The sequence below is a fragment of the Cornus florida genome, unplaced genomic scaffold, assembly GCF_030987335.1.
Source record: "Cornus florida cultivar Cherokee Brave unplaced genomic scaffold, ASM3098733v1 CherokeeBrave_3.0.0_Hap2_Chr04, whole genome shotgun sequence".
In the NCBI taxonomy this organism is placed as follows: Eukaryota; Viridiplantae; Streptophyta; class Magnoliopsida; order Cornales; family Cornaceae; genus Cornus; species Cornus florida.
Genome location: NW_026775574.1, coordinates 101,392,737 through 101,414,963, shown reverse-complemented (window position 1 = coordinate 101,414,963; position 22,227 = coordinate 101,392,737). Strand labels below are relative to the sequence as shown.

Below are 22,227 nucleotides of genomic sequence, written 5' to 3'. Positions count from 1 at the left end.
TTATTGCAGGAGGCCCATGGGTATTAATGAGGGTAAGAAAATATATTATGGGTGGTACAAACTGATATTTAGTATGAGGAAATTAAAGGGCTTTGGTCGAAAGGTTGTCTAATATAATGCTAAATTGCATTAATTTGGTAGTTGGGTGTCCTTGTCCATTTGCTTTTTTTTTTCTTTCAAAAAATTACGACCCAGTGTCTTCATTTTCTTTTGAAGGTACAATTGATATTATTCTTTTCTTTGTTACTGTTTGATTTAAATTATACTCACAAATGACGTAAGTTATTTGTTTTTTGTATTAAATTGACTATACATAACTTCCAAGAAAGCTATTTTTCTATAATCAAATTATATATATATATATATATATATATATATATATATATATATATACAGAGTTTTTTGTATGAATATTTGTCAAGAGTTTTTTTTTTTTTTTTTTTTTTTAAAAAAAAAAGTTTTATAACTCTACAACTTTCTTTAATATAAAAGGATATTCCTCTTACTTTTTTATTAAAATTCTGATGATATACATATGGACTTCATTATTAGATGCTTAGAGACTAATGTATTGAGATATAAATGAAAAGGATCATTTTCCGCATGGGAATAGTAGGTTTAGCAAAAACATTATTTAATTTTGCCCTAGGGAGTGTCCTACAAAAAAAGTTCTATTGATAAATTACTTGTGTGAAATGATTGACATGTGCAAGGCATCCTATCATGTAAAATAGGAGCAGCTATTGAATACCCCCGGGGTATGGTACACCGGGGTAGTGAGGGCCATTGGATTATGGATGTGGTGGGGCCCACCACCACATCCAAGGGTTGATATGTCCCAGGGTATTCAATAATTTTTCGTAAAATAGAGTCAAATCTATTTGAAATACGACCTTTGAGGGTGTAATGGGTGGGATGCTTTTTATTAGATTTTGAAAGGATAAATAATTAGGTGGTGCTGTATATTTGTTTTTGTAAGTTTTTAATTTTTTTTATCGGGATTTGACGTGAGACAAGCGGTTATAAAAGAGGGATAATATAGACATTTTTACTTATTTCTCAAGTAAAAAATAAAAAAATGAAAAGTGGGTATTCAAAAAGAAAAATGATAGGGTCATCCAATGATTTCTCCGAATAAATTCCAAATCTGATGTGTTTTTATCTACCTCATCTACTTAAACAGTTTCTAAAAAATAATTATTTAACACGTAATAAACATAGTTAAACACAACAAATTCAATGTTAATTCAGGAATTCCTTTTCGGTTTTCCTATCATTACTCATTAAAATATAACAATGACATCCCAAAAGGTTAAACTATTAGATAGTGATATACACTTGTTTTCATAAGTTCTCAACTCCTTTCATTGGAATATGATGCGAGACAAAACGCTTTAAGAGAGGGATAACATAGACATTTTTACTTATTTCTCAGGTAAAAAATAAAAAAGGAAAAATGGGTATTGAAAAATAGTGATGGCCCAAGTCTGGGGACCTGAATGTTTCAGCAAATTGGGCATGACCACAAAGGGAATGTGACCCAACTGTATGTTGGCTCAATCAATGTCCACCAAAGGCCAAGAAGAGTCTAAGAGTTTAAGCATTATGGCATTGTGTTGGCTCGATCAGTGTCCACATGGGCCAAGACCTAGCCTTGTCTTGGTTCGATCAATGTCCACCAAAAACCAAGCCAATTGGTATTTTTGAAATTTTTACTATAAACCAAGGGCAAATACCACATAGACTGGATCCAAGTAAACAGGTGTGGGTTCGGGTTGCTATCCACCATGCGTGAGAGGGCACAATCCGCACGCCGTACGGGTCCACGTCGGTGTTACCCAACGGGGTGGCCAATCGACATGTGGGGCCCTTCTCTCTTTTGTGGGACCCACCAATCACTTACTTTGTGGGCTGGGAATCCAATACGGTTTACAGTTACCCTTTGTCCAATATGGTGGAGTCACCATCCGATTTTCCTAACCCTTCAAGTCTCAATAAAGATATAGATTCTAATGGTATATCTTTTCTTTTTTTCTTTTTCTTTTTTTAAAAACAAAAACATATTGTCATTTTGTGCAACTTGTGAGTAATGTGAATAGATTTAGGAATTAGGATCAAATAGGGCTCAAGTTGGGTTTAAACAGGGGTTTTGAGTGAAAAGGGTTAATTTAATGGAGGAGACTTTTGTTATTATGAAATTTGAAAAGGGTTAAATGTGGGTAGTTTTATCTTTGCATATAGAAGGATTGTTTACATTTTTAAGAGAAAATTAATATAAATTGAGATTTAATTATGCCCGTAAATCATTCTTCTTGTTTTTTTTTTTTTTTTTTCCCCCAATAAATATACATACAAAATAATGCATCCATTATTTAATTTATTTTTAACTTTCTCCTTCGCATAAAGATGATTGGCCTTGCAATGGACAGCTGTGACCAGAAATCTCATGGTCCTAGCAGTCCCCATTGACAGATCTAAAATGGAAATGTCCATACCTCCATACAAATTTCCCCTATAGGCAAAAATTAAATAATAAAAAAACTCTGGAAATTGAAATCACACACAGTCACACACATATAGGCATAGGGTATGGTCAGAAGTGAATTTCCAGTGGTTTGAATCCAGAAAATTACACACACATCACAAAATGTCTTGTTCGTTAGGTATATTGAGTAGCAAATGTCATGGCAATGTTTGATCACTGTCTCTGTCTCTTCTCTGTTCATAAACTTTACTTTAGGGATTTAATTTTTGTATTTATTAGATGTGATACTGCAATGTATAGTTTTTATAGTAGTAGTATATATATTCATTCTTGTCGTGTTCCAGAATTTAGGAGTTGTATCATTCAGAGTCACAGGGACCTCAAAAAAATGAACTGGCAATTTGATCACCATACACACACACACATATATATACATATATATATATACACACACACACACAAAAGTCTCTTTCATCTTTTCTTAAATTGAGGGGGTCCACTTTCATTCATCCCACTTTGGTAACAGCAAGATTTCTCCATATTCATACACAGCTTGTGTGCCTGTGGGGCCTCTGTGTCTTTATTTTTTGACATGAATCTTGGCACAGACAGACAGACCAAATTCTTATGACCGTACACCTGGCAAATGTTAATCCAGCCATTTCCTGGTCCAACACCATTAATACTTGTTTGCCTCACCTCAGAAAGTGTGTAATATAAATATATATATATATATTAGAAAATATTTTTGGCCAATTACTTAAAATTAATTGCCTGATATACGAGTTTTGATTAGTATGCAAAATATGAGGAAGTGGAATTCCACACTTTCTTATATAAATGGTGATAATCACGTTACAGAGTTGCAGTGAATTGTTTAAATAAATATTTTTTATTGTTTATTTATGGAAAATACAAGTAAGTAGCAGGCTCCGCTATGACCAATTAAAAACAATATATGTGCCAATTCACTGCAACAACTTGATTTAAAAATCATTTTCCTTCTTATATTTGATAAAAATGACTAATCAAAACTTATAGGTGAGACAATTTACATTAAAAGTTTGGCCCAAGTATATTACTACTCATATATATTTAGAGTTTGGATCCTTTGTTGTAACCAATCTCCAATGTAGCATGCTGTAAAAATTTTCAATACATTTAAACTCAGTTTCAACACATTTGTTTAAGATTTGTGCCAACCAATCCCAACTATCATGGGCTGTAAAAAATTTCAACATAATTTAATCTAGTTTTAACACATTTAATTTTAAAAAATTTTGTTGAAATAAGTTTTACATGTGATGAATTCTCTTTTTTAGTATTAACGGACTTAAATCGTGTTTTAAGAATTTAGGGAAAAAAATTTGTGCTTTAACAGCGTTATAACAAGCTACAATAGGGACTACTACCACAATTCATATAGACTCCTAGCTATGTCTATTAGTTAAAAAATTGAAGGTATTTTAAGGGGTTGGCTCAATTGGGTAAAAGTCACTTGATCCGGCCTGGTGCCTCATGAATCATCATCAGGTTTAAAGTTTGACTTACGTTGGATGCAAACAATTCTTTGGGGATAGAGTTTTTGAAGATAAATTTCACTTACCTTACTTAAGGTTTGTCAATATTTCATATAGCCTCCTCTTAATTACATAATCTCACTTACTCCCCCATCAGTGATAAATTTTAATATCAGCAGATTCCATTAATGACAGGAGACATTTGTTACATAAATCACAACTTGATTGGAAGTAAGTCAGATTATGAAATATTTACCTGTGAATGTGAAATTTACCCAAATTTGAAAGCAGGTCAAAAAAAATTTGGTTGCATTTCTCATGCATTTATCATCGGGTTACATCTAGTGTAATGGGTGGGACTAATACGGATTGTGAAAGGAATATAACTTAGCAGGCCAACCTGTACCCAACTTTGAAAGCCTCCATGACCAAATCAGTTTTGGGATGATTGAGAAAAAAGTATGATCGATTTTCAAGAATGGTAATCTTTTGTGTGTCGCGAATCTCTTATAATATTCAACAACGTGAAATTTTCCCTCCCAATTTATTTTATTATTTTAACAAATTAATTAATTATCAAAACAATAGTAGCCCAAGTCAACCAATCAATCCTAACCTACCCTAACTTTTCCATTAACCCATGTAATTATATAGACATAAATTTTCTTCAACCGCTAAGGTCATATTATATATAATATTTTTTTCTCTTTTTTAATACAACAAAATTATTTTTTTTAATCTTCTTCAAATCTACTAAACTAATCTTACCAATTTCTTCTATACAAGACTTACGTTGCAAGTTATAACAAAATTGTGTAACATATGTGATGAGAATGGAATAAATTCTCACCAATAAGAACATACATAGATAATTTCTTGTACGCGTACTAGTGAACAAAATTCATATTCACACCAAATATGGTGAACGTTTGATATGTCGCTATACTTGATTGCTTGGTGTGTAAAAAACATTCTTACTCATCAGACTGCAGTATATCATATATATATATATATATATATATATAAATATATATGATTGTTGTAGTAGTTGGTAAATGATGAGAAAGAAGAAAGAACTCGTTTTCCTAAGTTACCCACCCTCATATGTTTGTCAAAGATTCGCATGGATAGGCAGGATGAGTGTGACGGGACCAAATTGGCTTCAGCTTTAGGTTTGTTTTTGACTGTGAGAAAAAAGAAGCTTTTCTTTCTTTTTTTGTTGAGAATATATGGATCACTGAGTGGGCACAGACAAGGATACATGTCATTTTGTCCATCATAACATCGATTAATAGTACTAATCCCCATCTAATCCAATCATTATAGTATGCTCTTTCCTCACATTTCTTTGTTTGACGTGAATTGCATTTCCATTTACTTTTTCCTGTTTGGTCAGCTTGAAAATTTCACTTTTCACTGTTTTCCTGGCGGAAAGTTCCATATCCCAACCAAAAAGAAAGGTCTATTTAATTTGAGATTGGTATTGTATATGTAGTCTGTATAATTCATGCCTAGCTCCAATATACGTACTTACAGGAAAATATGCAAGTTTGGCCGAACACGGAACGATTGAAGCAAACACAATGGTTGTGGGGCCCACCATGTTTGTATGGCAGGCCCCACAAGAATTGTGTAACATTCGGGAGTTGAGTCTTGCATGCAGCATGCATTGTGGATGGCTCTGATGACTCGGTGTACTGAATATATTTCCATGTGTATCAGAGTAAGCGCGAACACGTGTATATATATGTAGGTTGTAGCGCTATCAAGTGTATAGGTCATAAATCTATTGACTAGTGTATGGACTAAACAAGATGATACTAAATTTAATGGGTGAAAGAGAAGTTTATACTAAAATTAGGGTGGGGGAGGGGACAAGATATTTTGTATACTCACCTTCTTTAAAAAATTATCATAAAAGTTTAAAAAATTATATAAAAGTTCAAAATTAATCACTCTTAATGCAAAAATACTAGCTATATTGAACCCTATCTTTTCAAAGGAGGTTATGATTGAGTTTCAGTAAAGACATAAGTATGTGAGTATCAACTAAAAATAAATAAATAAATAAATAAAAACTCAAATTAAAAATAAATTTACAAGGTTATGCAAGTTATGCTATCTCATTAAAGAATTGTTGATATTTTTACAATGTGAAAGGAATAGGCATCCAAGTGCCCAATTTTACCCCTAATGTAAAAAATTAAGACAACCCTAATGACAATCAGAGTGCGCTTATCTTGACCAATCTCGAAATTATTACTACAAGATCATATATTCTTTATTAAAGTGTGGAAATCAACTTTAAAGCTAAACCAAAAAAGTTAGGGCACTTGGGTAGATTAAGATAAACACAACCTTGATGACGAGATCTCAAGGATATGTGTGATCAGAGTCCCCTCTTTTGCTTTTGTGTCCAAATCTCATTTTCAAATCATTACATTGTTGATTTGCAAAATTCTTATTAATTTAATTTGAAAAGGGGTTGTGGAAGTTGGTACTTGGTAGAGGTCCTCCAGGATCTATAGGGACAGGAACTACCGACGAATTATTATATAATTTTGGACTGTTGATTCTGATCAATCGCTAACTATTTGTAAATAAATATATATATATAATTAACATATTTATTTACGCATCAATTAAAAACTAATTTGAGATCATATAGTAATTTCTCTCAACTTGAGAGTACAGAGAGATAAATTTCCAAGTCAAAAGCTAGGTGGTGTCCATATACATATAACTAAGAATTTATGGTCTCACTTAAAAAAAAAAAAAAAGGAGATAATCATATGTCCCATCCACTTAGTGACCACACCAAGGAGGATAGGCTAAGTGTTCATCACCTTTTATATAAAGGAAAAGAATGCACTGATGGGATTTGGAATGTTATCTTGGTCCATGCTATGACATTTATTTGTATGATTGTTCTTTTTTTTCTTTTTTTCTTTTCAATTAGGTTAGGCTTTTGGGTAAGTTAATATAGTCTCATTATTGACAATGGTCTGTGGCTGAAATTGCACAATGAGTAGTGATTAGGTTACCCAAGAAATCACAACTGATCAATCTTATTGGACCACAACCTTTAGGGTTTGGTCCACCTAAAATGGCAAGGTGAAAAGGAAGGTTTCAACAAGGTTACTTTGCCGGTACGAGACTCTTGTTATTGCAAAATCTGGAGAGAGTTAAATGTACGCAATTTTATCTCTGTACATGAAGAGATTGTTTCTCATTTCAAATTTGTTACTTCCGGATCAGAACGTATAAAACGAACACGTTTTATAATTTTTCGTTTTAGGTCCATATCAAATTGTGTTTTGGGACAAAGATGAGACCTACCATCTCCTTATGATGGCACACTTTGTTACCAAGTCAAAAATGACAAAGCCAAAAGTAAAACAACAAGAGGCAAACTTATAAAACATGTATATATGTGTAAACTTAAAAGAATATATGGTGGAGCAGATGGATCAGAGTTGGGCTCCATTTGACAGTAAACTCAAGTTGGTTTGTTCCTAAAAGAGTTGAGACACTGTCAATCCCATTGAAAGATTATGTTTACATAAGATGGGATCAAACTTTGGGATCCATTTAGTTTGGTTGTGGAATTGGAACCCAAGCAAGAACCCAACTGCCAGTTGGTATGGGGGCATTGACAAAACCATCCCACCAAAGGGTTGTTGAGATGCGCACGTGCAGTTCACATATAGGAATGACAAAATGACACATCATGTCCGGTATTTTTTGGTCCGTTGTTATTTCAAAGTATTTGAGTGTAGATTTTTTTGTAGTGAATTACAAAACAACCTAGGCAAATTCGATGCTAAATTGAATGAAGTTGTTGTCTTTCTAAGTTATTGAACGTAAAGCATATAGAGTGTTCTGAAAATAAAAATAAAAACATACGATCGGGGTCAATTAGTGACCTCTCTACATTTTTCTTTGATTATTAAGAGCATCTGCAACCTTCTCGCGAAACCCAATTTCCGTGAGCGAAATGGCCCAATTAATTCACATCGGGCTCGCGCTAATTGGGCGAACCCACAAGGACTTGTAGGCTGGCTCACGGAATAGCACGACCCTGAGCTCAATTGGGGAATTTTTTTTTCTTTTATTTTTGGCCAAAACGTCTACGTTTTGGGCTCAGCGGCTCCTTTTTTTTTTAATCTCGCAGCAACAGAATAGCTTTTTTGGCCAAAAAAAAAAAAAAATTAATAAAATTCACTAAAGAAAAAACGTATTGTTTTAGGCACTGTTTGTCCAAACAAAATTTGATTTGTGCCAAAAATAAATTTAAAACTCTATTTTTTTTCCCCTTAAACTTGATTTTTTAACTTATTTAAAAAAAAATTAAAAAAATCATTTATCTTCTATAAATACCCCAACTCCTACTTCCATTTACCTTACATCTAACCCATCTCTATTCTCTACTATTCAGGTTACTTCATCTTCTATTTTCTCAATTTTAGCTATTATTTTTAACTTTTTGTTTAAATTTATTTATTTATTTTTATTAATCCATAATGGATAATGTATTATTGAAAATTATAATATCAATCTTAGTTTTTTTAATAATTCGCAAAGATATTGTTTGATTGAAAAATATTGGTTGTTGAGAAATAATTTCATCATTTTAAATCTTAAAAAATTATTACATAATAAAAATTCTATTACATGAAATGTATTCGTTAAAAATATAACCGTTAGAAATATAACTGTTAGAATTATAGACGTTAGGAAAAGGTTAAAAAAACAAAAAATTAATATATATATATATTTTTTTAGAGCGAAAATTCAGAGAGCATGATGGAGTGCTTGTTTCTGGAAAGCAAAAGTTAATGACGTGTATCTTGGAATTACTAACGTGACTTTTGAAAAAGCTAAAGTGACATTTTTGGAGAACCAAAATCCGGAGAGTTTGATACGGATGCTCTAAACGTGGGCTTTAATTATGATATCTTCCCAAAAAGAATTCATATATTATCCTTGTGCTTTGCAACTATAGAGAGAGAAAAATGATATTTGAATTGATAATCTATGCCAAAAACAATAGCGGAAGGGTTATTCGTTTTTTGTATTTGTTTGTTATGTGGGGGGACTCAAGGTTCTCAATTAAAACATATCTAAAGACATAAAAACTTTTCGGCTAATGTTTTAAGCCTGAACTATCAACCAAAGTAACAATGTTCATAGAGAAATACAACATGTATATAGCTTCATCATGTACAAGCAAGTTCAACGGCAATAAGTAAAATTTGAACCTTTGCTCAAGAGTTGGCTGAGATTGACACAATTTGAATTTGAGAGATGTCAATTTAGATAAGTAATTTCACGTATTTAGATTTTAAATTTAATTCTTTTATGTTTGGTAATACTGAATCAACATTTTGAATTTAAAATTGAAAGAAATTTAGTTAGAATTTTAAACTAAATTTTTTTCAATTTAAAATCCAACGTTCGTGCTCCCAAATACAAAAATTATTAATCCATGTATAGGTCAATGACCTCTAAGTTTAAGATGTACTATCCAGATTGAAATTTTGGGTGTCTCAAATATTTTAATTAGGTTTTGGGCCGCTTCAAAATATCTAGCTATAAGGTGTACTTCTGCCTTAGGACCAAAGGATGAATGCCATACCACATTACGCCAATATAAAAAGCCCAAAGGATTGGGCCAACTTTGGCTTTGTGATCGGGGGCAATAGGATATCAAACCCAACAAAAGGTCCTACCCACTCCTATGGGTTGTGCTTTTATAAATTAAGGTATTTTATTTATTTATTTATTTTTGGGTACGCAAACAAATACCTAATTTAGGAGAAGATATTCCGTTAGGCATGCCACCTCATTAATATGCTCCGCAAATGAAAATAAATCATTCTATAAAATTGGTCTCATCTATTTTTGAAAATTATTCTCAACTAACTACTATATTAATTTTTATTGATCGAGCATATCAATTCAATGACCTGATATACCCGGCCCATTCAATATCTATTCCTATTATACTTTACGCGAGGATTGTAGTCTTGACCTTGTACCATCCGGGTGGTTTTTATGAACAAAGTTGTTTTGGCTATCCGATATATAAATGATGACGTAATTTTGTTCTTCATTGCTTTGCATGAAATGAAGTAATTTCGAAGGACAATGCTATTAAGAGTAAACGGTCTAATCAATAATTCTAATTGAGGAATTTCTGTTACTTCGATGCTATTCAGACCAAAAGCATTGTCCTCTAATATTGGGTCTATATTATGTGATCGATATGTCTCTATTTTCTGTCACATTTTGTAGGCTTATAAAATCACTTAAGATACTATTTATCTTTTCTTGGATATCGGTCATTTAAATAGACAAACAAATACTTAATTAAAATGGTAATTGGATGATAGAGTTGTCTAAAAATCTATGAAGCATGGACACTCCTTCCAGGGTCTCGTACCAGTGTCGGACACTTTTCGGACACCGACACCCGTATCCGAGGCTCGGACACATGTCCGACACTTCTGTGAAGTGTTCAGAAATTATTTTTTATTAGACACAGCTCGGACACGCTTGGGACATGGCGGGGTATATTTTGTAATTTTTTTTAAAGATAAATGGGGTACCTAATGTAATTTACTAATTTTAAAAGCTTAAAAGTAAAATTTTGAAAAAATAAAAAAACAACTACAGACAATAAAGTATTACACAAAAAATTTATTTTCTCCTCTTCTTCAATTATCTCTTTACATGAACAAGACTTTTTTTTTTTTAAGTTACATGAATAAGACTTGGTGGAAGACTGAAAGTATATATATTTATTCATATACATATTTAGCTTATTATAGTTATGTCTCTTCTGCACATCTTCGTTTAGAATTTGGATCAACTTTATTTTTCATTTATTTTCTGTTTTGTCTTGTCTATATTTTTCTTATAACAGAAATGAAATTATTAAAATTGGTCATGTTATTTGTTCTTGTTTTATTTGCAATTTTGTATTTATATATACCTGTTCTAGTAATTATATTTTGAATATATAATTATATATATATATATATATATAAAATTTTATAGGCGTATCCCCGCCGTGTCCATGTCTTATTTTTTTGAAATTTGTCGTATCACCGTATCCGTGTCGTATCGTACTCGTATTCTGTGTCCGTGTCCGTGCTTCATAGCTAAAAATTATTGAATGTCACCGAATCTTGGTTGCTAAACACTTTCACTCAATTAAAATATGGACAAGATTTATCAACTCAGTTATCTTTAATCGTTAATTCGGTTCAATCACAAATGCACAAATAAACTGTAATTACAAAATCAGAATAGTTATAAATAAAGACAATATATTTGTTTGGAATAATATTCAATCATCTTCTCTGATTTTTATATTTATCATCGTCCTAATTTTAAAATTGTAAACTATGCATTTACTTTTTATTTGATCATATCAGTAATCAATAGAAATAATCTACTTATCGGTAAATAAACAAATCTTAACCTTAAAATATTCCATTTTCTTAGCCGGGAAGAATTCAATTACTCCCGGAATATTGTATATTATTTCAGAGATGACCGGTAAACGGGTAGGTCTTGGACCATGGTTCGAGTCTAGCTTGAAATGTGTGGTCTGATATTTGAAGTTTGAGTTGGTCAAAATATGTGTTTGTTTCAGTTGTTTCTACAATATGTATGAGTAATAAAAAAAATATGAATGACACTTGTACCCCCATATGAGGACCGTGAATGAGGGGGTCTTCGTGTCATGATTAGATTAGACCGGTCAATTTGATTTTTATACACCCCAACTAAAAATAAGAGTTGACCCTTCCACTTGGAATCATTCCAATATGGTTCCATTTGCTTCATTTTATTAGACTATTATTTTAGTTGGTTTTGATAAAAATAAAATAAAAATAAAAAAATTAAGTGAAAATTGTATATTACTATTAGTATTTTAAAAAAAAATTAAGAGGTCTTTAACAAGTGACAAGTAGTTTAATCTTAAACTTTTTTACTCCATTTAAGTAAAATTTAAGTGATAAATTTCAAAGAAAAAAGATCGTTTCTGAAAATTCTAAACCGGTTCAAAACTCAAAGTAAAAAAAATTAATACATTTTGATAGCGAATAAAATATAAATGCAAATTATATTTATCGGGTTCTTGATAATTTTATTGCATTTATTTATTTTCTTACTTAGGGGATGTAGAATATTTTTATTTTTTATTTTTTGGTATTTTATTGTCGTAAAATATTTACGAAGAAAAAAATATTAAAACATAACAAAAATAACTTACTCATTAATAACAAAGGTGTGTCTGAATTTGCACCATATGCAAATTTGTTTATCATTTTCTTATGAAAAAAATATACTCTTTTAAAAGAATAAGCTCACAAACGGGAAATTTTAAAGTAAAGTATTTTTTAAACCCTTTGGAGAAGCATTTAATACAAATTGTATATGAAATATTTTATTTGCACTTCAGAAAATGTAGTACTGACACAATTATATTTAAAAGTTGTCTTACAATTTTAATCTATTAAAAAATACTCTTACACTCAACTTGTTCAGTTGCTCCATATCAATTTGTAATTGTTTTTTTTTTTTAAAATAAAAAAGTATAAAATATTACTTCCCATTATATGTACTAGTGGATGGACCATAAACTGACATGTACCCGGGAAAAAATAAAAAATAAAATACTGGCCATTGATTGGGTGTTTGTTTGACTAGAAATAATATTTAAGTAAAAAGTTTTGACAATTACCCTATCAAATTCTATAAATTTAGGGTTGATTAAGAATGGTAACAAATGTTGGATACTATAATTGAGATTGACAATGACCAACCCATGTGCTGCCATGCTGCCCCAAGGACAAAGGGTCGTTTCCTAATTTATGAGTCAACTATAGTTTACATTTTATATATATATATATATAAATCCAGTCCAAACTGGCCCGGCCAAGCTTATAGTAATAGCTTAGGACTTCACCAGAAAAGGACTGAAACTGAGGTCTCAATGGTACATATGGGGTCACCACGTGTCCTTCACGGTTAGATTCCCAAGCTTTATCATTTTTTTTACCCTTTTAAGTTATTTATATAATAGTGCAGGAAATGCAAAGGTTATATATATATATATATATATATTATTTTTTGTATTAAAAAATATATATATTTTAATAAAAAGTAAGGACTTGGTTTTGGTAACAACTTTATGTTATCAAAAACTGAAACATGCAATTGATTGAAAATCCGTTTAATTAGTTTTTTTCTTCTTCTAAATATTATATAAAAATAAAGTTAAAAAAGAATATTTGTTTTGCAATTTTCATGAAAACGTTTTCCCCTTTTCCGTGTTCATGAAATCTATTTTGAGATAACTGATTAAATTAGTTGCAACATTCTTATTATTGCTTAATATTCCTGAAACTCTTCACAAAAAGGTGATGTTTTCAAATTATAATAAAATGGTATTGTCATCAATTGTCTTGTTATAGGCAAAAACAGTTTATTTTACTTCCACGCTATTAATATCTACACTTAAATATTATTTTCTTTCTAATCAAATGGAATTTAAATAATACACACCCGTATAATAATATAAATATATAGGACTTACATTGTCCACTCTACACAAATATAAGTAGTAATTGTTTCATAAAGTAGAAAGTTAATGGCGGAGCCTATGTGTGCTCGGGAGACTTGTCTCCGGTCCCGCTCACCATACATATGATAATTTTTTTTTTTTTTTTTTTTTTTTTTTTTTTTTTTTTTTTTTTTTACGTGTATAAAGATGAAATTTTTATATAATGTCCCCTCTAAGTTATTAGTTTCTAAAACTATCTCTTAATATTTTTTTTTTTCGTTTACTCTTTAAATTCCTTTAAAAAAATTAAATTTTTCTTATTAAATTAAATTTTAATTTTTTTCCTTTTTAAATTGTCATTTTTCTTACCCTTTTTCCCTTTTACTTATTTTTTCCCCTTCTACTCCTTAAAAATAATAAAAAAAAAATTCTTAACACTACCCTCCGTCTAAACTAAGATCGTGACTCCGTTACCTAAAATTAATACATAATAATTGTCATAGTCTTATAAATACGTGAAATTTTTTTATACGAGTGTTGTCGGATAATATTGTACATCTTAAACACATTGGCAAATCCAACACGTAGCTGGAAAACTCTAATTCCATACGGTACACGATTGTTGCACATTTGTTTTGTTCTTCAACACACTGAAATTTCAGCCATTTCTGTCTATTGGTGCTTGGTTTTTAGGTTAATTTTGGCAACAAAAATACAGAGAGAGACAAGAGAGGTTTAAATTTGCGAAGAAATCAAGAAAGGGCACGACACGGACAGTTGTGTTGAGCCACTCAACGGACGCGTGGGTGGACCTAGGCAGACCCGTATCGAAAATGAAATGACGAAAATACCCATACCACCATTCGAAAAAAAGTACAAAATAAAAGGTTAATATGGTAAAATCACAAATATTCGATAGTTTAAAATCCGAGTTTAAGTGGGGTAGAAGACAAGAGAAACGGCTTCCCTTCGGTCTTTACAACTGCCACCCATTAACCAGAGAGGCTCCAACACATACACACTCTCTCTCTCCTTTCTTTCTCTCTCTAACATTCTCTCCTTCTCTCTCTAACATTGTCTTTTGGGGTGTTTTTTTTCCCGTTATTTAACTTAATTTTTTTTCTATTTCTGATATTATTCGAGGGTTTAATTCGTTGAACATCATAGAGCTCTGTATTGCTCTCTCTCTCTCTCTCCGGGTGCTTATCAATGGGGTTTGTAGAGAGAGAAATAAAGTTGTAGTCTTTTTGGGTAGAGAGAGAAACCCAACTCGCCCAACGGCTAGATTTTGAGTGTAAGATCTCTTCTAGTTTCGAATTTTACAGTGTGATTGTCTATTTGACTGCTGAATTTGAGAGAGAGGTCTAGAGAGAGAGACACTGTTTGTTGTTGTTTTTGTTGTGAGAGAAGAGAGAGAGAGATGTGGAGTGTATCGAGAATTTGTGAGAAAGTGTATAAGATGGCCGAAGGAGGATCTCATTACTGTTCTAAGAAGACTGATGATTTCTGTGGTGATGACTACGATGAGGTAATTTTGTTAATTTTTTTTTTTAGTTTTTTGCCATATATGTGATATTTATATAAATAATTGATCTAACGGTTCGATTTCCATTTTGGTTATTTATATTTATATATTTATTTATTTGGCTTGACTTTCTGGGAAGGGTAGTTTATTCTTTTTGATAGATTTATGCTCTGTTTTGGTATCTTTGAGGTTTTTAATTCTCTGGGGTTTGATGAAACTTTTCCACACAACCTTTAGGATTCTAGATTCAATTTCTTATTCTTACTCAATTTTCCTTCTAACCAAACAGAGACGTAATTGAACTCTTTGTCCCTAATGTTGCATTTGTGACCTTCAAATTGCAACTGGAGTACATTTAGTTCAAAATAGAATTGGAGGAAATCTAGTTCAACCAAACAGAGAATTAATTTTACTATATGTCCCTGATGTCACCAAATCGATTCCTTGGAATTGGAATGGGTGGAAATTTAGTTCAAATGGAGTCATGAATTAAATTTCCTTTAATTCCAATTGTAAGGTGCCATTTTTGTGCTCCCAATCGTAGCATAGCATCTGAACCCTAGAACTGGCCCCTGAATGGTTGTTATAGTCTTATACATGGTTATGTAAGTGTCTTTATTCATATTTTAGGTCCAATTCATCAATGCATCATGTTTTCGTCTGAAGAGCCAAATTCAGTACTAACATTTCATTTCTTTTTTTTTAGTTGATGTTGAGGGGAGATGCATGTAAATCTTGTAATCTGGAGTTTTCGATTTTTATAAAATTTATGCATTTCTGTATTGTGAATTTGTTGGTTATAAATGGCCTCTATAGCATTGTTCCCCGTTCTAATGCTTGTATTGAAAAAATAAATAAATTTTTAAACTTTGCATTTTGTAATGGCTTGGCTTGGCTTGGCTTGTGCTTTGAGAGTTTATATGCAAACATATATATGGAGTAATGATCTCTTACAAAAAAGGTAGTTACCAAAAAACATAGATGTAGTTACCAAAAAAAACATAGCAATCTTATCCAAGTGTGATTATTCATGATGTGAATAAATTTCTTGCTTAAGGTGTACAAGACATCATTCCTGCATATATATATACATACATGCATGCATATAATTTTTTTTCCTACAGTATATTTATGTATACATATATGTATGCATTTCTTCGTTGAATCTAAGAAAATATGTCTTCTTTCCAACTTCCAGGATATTTATGTATACATATATGTATGCATTTCTTCATTGAATCTAAGAATAGATGTCTTCTTTCTAACTTTCAGGAGTCGAACAGAGCTTTGAGCATGTCTAGATTGAGATGTTTCTTGCGAGGACTGGATTTGAAAACCCTTATCTTTTTATTTGTTATGGTCCCAACATGTGTCTTTGCTATATATTTGCACGGGCAGAAGATCTCTTACTTTTTACGGCCGTTATGGGAGTCACCACCCAAACCATTTCATGAGATCCCACACTATTATCACGAGAACGTGTCAATGGAGAATCTTTGCAGTCTTCATGGTTGGAGGACTCGTGAGTACCCGAGGCGTGTTTATGATGCAGTGTTGTTTAGTAACGAGCTGGACCTTCTTACCATACGATGGAAAGAATTGTATCCTTATGTAACAGAGTTTGTTCTCCTTGAGTCAAATTCAACATTCACGGGATCGCTAAAGCCTCTGGTTTTTGCCAACAATAGGGGTAAGTTCAAATTTGTTGAGCCACGACTGACTTATGGAAAAATTGGGGGAAGATTTAAGAAGGGAGAAAACCCCTTTGTCGAGGAGGCATATCAACGAGTAGTATTGGATTATCTTCTCAAACAAGCAGGTATCACAGATGATGACTTGTTGATAATGTCAGACGTTGATGAGATACCAAGCCGACACACTATCAATCTCTTAAGGTGGTGTGATGACATACCTCCGGTTCTTCATCTTCGGCTGAAGAATTATCTGTACTCTTTTGAGTTTCTCTTGGATAATAATAGCTGGAGAGCTTCGGTTCATAGATATCAATCTGGCAAGACTCAATATGCACATTATCGACAGTCTGATGTCATCTTGGCAGATGCAGGATGGCATTGTAGCTTTTGCTTTCGGCGCATCAGTGAGTTCATATTCAAGATGAAAGCTTACAGCCATTTTGACAGAGTGAGGTTCTCTCGCTATTTGAACCCTAAAAGAGTTCAGAGAGTAATTTGCAAAGGGGCTGACCTATTTGATATGCTTCCCGAGGAGTATACGTTTAAGGAAATCATTGGGAAAATGGGACCCATTCCTCATTCTTACTCAGCTGTTCATCTTCCATCGCATCTTCTGGAGAAAGCTGATAAGTATAAATTTCTCTTGCCTGGGAATTGCTTAAGAGAAAGTGGTTGAACTTTTTGGATGAATTTTATATTTGTTTTTGTAAAGGTTCGGGGTGCAGCTTGTGTGACTACTCGTGAATGGTTTACTGAACAATTGATGACTGCAGTGTGTCGCTGCTACAACTGTGCTACATGTTCGATAATATATATCATTCTTTCAGAAACTTTCGGCGAATTGGATGAATTATTGTATTTCTAGGGTGAAATTGTGTATATAACTTCTTTCTTATAGTAGGTTCTTGTTCAAAGTGGAGCATATCTATTTGCTGAGCAGGAAGGTTTCTGTGATGGGAACAGCTAAGTTGCCATGGTAAGTTATGCATTGGTCTGGTCTGTTCCTTAAGTATTCTCCCTTAAAGATGTGTGGCAGTTCCTGGACTTTCCTTGTACTAGGAAATTTTGATATGAGACTAATTTATGCATATATTTTTGCAAATTGTGGTGCTAATTATCTTCAGATCTCTTAAACATGGTACTGCTATGCGTTAGGCATTTCTCTTTTCTGCTAACGAAGTCCTCTTGGACAGATCATTTATATATATACTCGTGTTCATTATAGTAAGAGTAACGTGGCTTATTAGAGCACAAAGTATTGAATATTCTATGTACCTTTTGACTTGTGATTGTGACGCTTCCAGGGAGCCCGTTGTGTTCTGTTCGTTACGAAATATGAAAAAATGGAAGGAGTGGGGAGAGGTAGGATGGATGAAAGGGGTCTATGTAAGGAGGGAAGGTATTTTGTTTGGTCAAGGAAAAATGGATATTGTACTCTCTTCACTTGCTAAGAACTTTGTGGAATAAAAGAGGCTGGAGGTTTTTTGGTGGATTTGGAGGGTGATCTTTCTTTCTCCCTTTGCCTTTCCCTCTAATAATATAGAAGATGAGTAAAAATCTCTGCCCTTCTTTTCTCCTCCCCTTTCCCCTTCATACGCTTTAGCATGTACTCAACTCTCAAGTTATTTGAATGAATTGGTTACATATTGTCTGTCTTGAATTGTTTGGATGTTTTGGGATCTAATACATTGCCTTCCTAGAATTGTTTTGGAATATATGGGAAGCCTGGTATACAATTCCTTGGGAGTATTTGGAACTGCTTCAGATAGAACCCCAAATAGAATACTGGTAGACTTGAATAACTGATCATCGATCTTACCATGTCAAGTAAGGTTCTATTCCTTCTTTCAGCGACATCGTTTTGTTGTGGTGTGTCAGGTGCAGATGTTTTGGATATAATCTCATTTTCTCGTAAATGATTCTCAAATCCACCAGAGAGGTATTCCCCTCCTCGATCTGATCGAAGAGTTTTTAAGCTTTTACCCGTCTGCCTTTCACTTTCTGCCTATAATATATTGGCTACCTAGAATTGTTTAGACGATTTGGGATCTAGTATGCTGTCTGCCCAGAATTGTTTGGATGAAAAGGGACATAAATTTTCTTTTATTACCCTCTAATTTCCTTGTGATAGAGAAAGCGGTTAGAGACTAACCATTAATGTCTTAATCATTCATGATAAATTAGGTTATTCTTTTTGGTAGTGATGCAGGGAATGGGATGCTTATTTTTCCAGTGCTTATGTTTTAGATCTGGACCAGGGGTGGTGGTTGTTTTGGCCCCAGCATCTGGTGCCATTAAATGTTGAATATAAATGTCTGCCAGTACATGACAAGACATTGGGTGTGGCACCCGAGATATTCCACATCGGTTGATATACTACGTCGGTAATACCCACCCAATGAAAATGTACTGTATCAGTATCTTGTTCATCAGCACAAGACATATTTTTATGGATTAACAAGGGCGAATCTCCGTTAACATTATTTAGCTTGCGTCTACTTGAAAATCAGATAGTGCAGACAAGAAATTGATATGTTATTCCGATAATAATACAATGCAGTGGAAGAGAGTGCAAATGAGTTCTCTAGTTTTTTTAGGTTGATGAAATGTTTGGAAGTACTGAATCAGCTGTTTGGATTAATTTATTATTATTATTATTATTATTTTTTCATGGCAAGAATATTAGGGGTTAGTATTCGAAGAGAGAGGGAGGGTGTCAGACTTGAACACGAACTCCCGGACATGAGTAGCAATCAACTACTCGCACAATATGACACTTGCAATGACTTAAATTTAGAATATTAGAAAAAATTTAGTTAAAATCGATTTTGGTGCTTCAAAACATAAGCATGAAATTATTATTATTATTATTATTTTTGTGGTTATCAAAAGTTGGCTTATGAGATTCCTTATAAGTTCGAGAATAAAGTTGTGGAACATTACCATGTCTTTTCAAATACCAACTCAACAGATTACGATCAATAGTGCGCAATTGAGGACAAAACCATAAAGGGTATAAGATGCATTTCTCATCTACATAGAATTTCTTGAGCCTATAAAATAGCAATTAGGTCACAAAGTAACCACCCACACCAAACCAAAGAAACCTAAAAGAAGTTCATAGAAAATGGTCATCCAAACTGAATTGTACCCTGGTGGTGGCTACAAACAGCAAACCTATGGTGCATACCAGGAGGGTTGTTACCCTGGAGATGACTCCAGCAGCAACCACTGGGGCATGCAAATGAAGCCTAATCCATCCGTCGCCACGCCTCAGTACTCGAACCCTTACATGATGCAGCAGCCTGATGGAGGCCGTGCTCAGCAACACGAGGGCTGGTATGGCAACAACAAGCAGCACCACCACCAAAACGGGTGGCAGAAGCCGAGTGACTACCAGCACGGCTATGGGCAGAACAACACGAGTGACTACCAGCACGGCTATGGCTCTGGTGGGCAAATGCCGCCGCCTTATAACTGCAACAGCAGCACTTCCCAATTCCCGTCGCCTGGTGGGAAGTACATGAACCCGATGCCAACCACTGAGTACAAGAATTACCATGAGGCACATGCCCCCACTGCACCAAATAAGGTGGAGGTGGTGGACTATGAGTATGGCAATTCCGGGACTAATGGTGGTTACCCGCGTTGTCCAAATTATTATGATCAGAATTACGGTGGGCAGCGTTATGGCGGCCCCCAGAGAAAGGAGTGGATCGTTAAGAGTATCGATGACTGAAAATAAATATATATAGAGTATGCATGTGGTGATTGGGCAGTAGCTCAAGCACATCTATAAATAATGTTCACCATATGTATGTTTGCTTATTGCTTACTTTGTAAACTCTGTATTTGCATTATAAGCTTATAAATAAAATAAATAATAGCAATAAGTAATTATTGACAACACACTTATTTTGAATTTTCTAGCTGGAGAATGTTTCATTTTGCTAAATATTTGAGAATTTGGGGGGGAATAATGTTCACCATATGTATGTTTGCTTATTGTTTACTTTGTAAACTATGTATTTGCATTGAAGATACAATTTTCCGTTTCATCTCTCTCACTCTTACTTTCTTTCTCTCTCTCTTCTCCTTAGCTCCTCCTTTTTTTATTTTCCACCCGTCATGGTCTATTTATAGGCCATGACTTTTTTTTGCAGTTAACCAATTACATTGGGCTTATAGCCCAAAGTTCTCTTCCTCCTGGGTTGGGTCTTGTAATGGGCTTGACCTTCCTCGGTGGACCCCCCACATTCGGCCCACTTCGGGGTGCTTTGGCATGGATCCTTCTTCAATCATTCGACCCGATCTCGTTTCCGCGATTCATATCCGGCCCATGCCACTTGCCGCATCCTCAACTGCCCCCATAATTACCTCTTATTGATTAGGGGGTAATTATTAGAGGCTGCTAATGATGACCTGACGGCTCGAGGAGATCGTGTGGGAGAATGGACGGTTAGATCTAGGGGTCGGCACTTCGAGATTCAAAAAGACAACCCATCGCTTTCCTGACTCCTCGGCTCTCGGGCTTATCTCGTCTTTATAAGCTCCATCAACTCTCCATCGATCCTCTTTACCGTCTCCATCTCACCTTTTGCTGCTTGAATCCTCTCCGGCTATCTCTTGCGAAAGATCTTCCTTCCAGTGGCTTTGCAATACTTCTCTGCCATTTTCACTCTCTAAGGTTAGTTTCATTTGCATTTTCTTTTGGAAGACTTCTTTCTTCTCCCCGGAATCCTCATCCACTCACACCATGACAGTAGATCTAGACGTTCTTCGCATGAAACTTCAACTTCCTGATGATGTAGAAATTAGAAACTGTCCCCGGGAAGTGAATATTAGAACCGGTGCTGGCCTTCTTCCCGGCGAGGCCTTGTTTTCACTCCTCCATCTCAATCTCCTTAGATTTCCTCTACATCCTTTCTTCTGCTATGTTTTTAACAAGCTAAATCTTTCCCCTTTACAAGTAAACACCAATTTCCTTAGGATTTTATCCGTTATGCTACTCCTGATTCGTGACAAAGGTCTGGATCTGGACCTCGTAGATCTTCTCCTCTGTTATAAGGTCAGCAAGATCAGAACTGACGAACCGTTTTACCACTTTTTCCCCATTGAGAAGAGGTCTATCTGCACGGATAAGATCAAATCTGAAAAGGGCTGGAGGAAAAACATTATTGGGGTTAGGGGAGCCTGGTTCTCTCCAGCTGCGGAGGGTTTCCCTATCCCGAGCGCTTTCGGAGAGTGCTCTGTCTCTTTTTACAAGAAATATAAAAACCATAAGAGTGACTGTCCTTGCGAGATCTGCATTCCTCGTTTTTGTTCTTTCTTGTGCCATTCCTTAGGCATTCCTTGTGATGACTTGAGCTACAGTGTGTGCAGGGATAGGGATAACTACTTGAAGCGGTACGTTCTGACCAACG

General features: G+C 33.9%; 1 protein-coding gene across 1 annotated transcript; it reads left to right on the top strand.

Moving 5' to 3' along the window:
- Positions 1–14,548: 14,548 nt before the first annotated feature.
- Positions 14,549–17,906, top strand: LOC132304261 (uncharacterized). Its single transcript, XM_059801854.1, has 2 exons — positions 14,549–15,113; positions 16,383–17,906. The coding sequence occupies exons 1-2, from the start codon at positions 15,006–15,008 to the stop codon at positions 17,478–17,480; spliced, it is 1,206 nt and encodes a 401-aa protein (XP_059657837.1). The 5' UTR covers positions 14,549–15,005; the 3' UTR covers positions 17,481–17,906.
- The last annotated feature ends 4,321 nt before the right edge of the window (positions 17,907–22,227 follow it).

Excerpts from the sequence above, each read along its gene's own strand:
- LOC132304261 (XM_059801854.1), top strand. The coding sequence starts at position 15,006 with ATGTGGAGTGTATCGAGAATTTGTGAGAAAGTGTATAAGATGGCCGAA. Across the intron at positions 15,114-16,382 it reads GTGGTGATGACTACGATGAG|GAGTCGAACAGAGCTTTGAG; the intron begins GTAATTTTGTTA and ends TCTAACTTTCAG.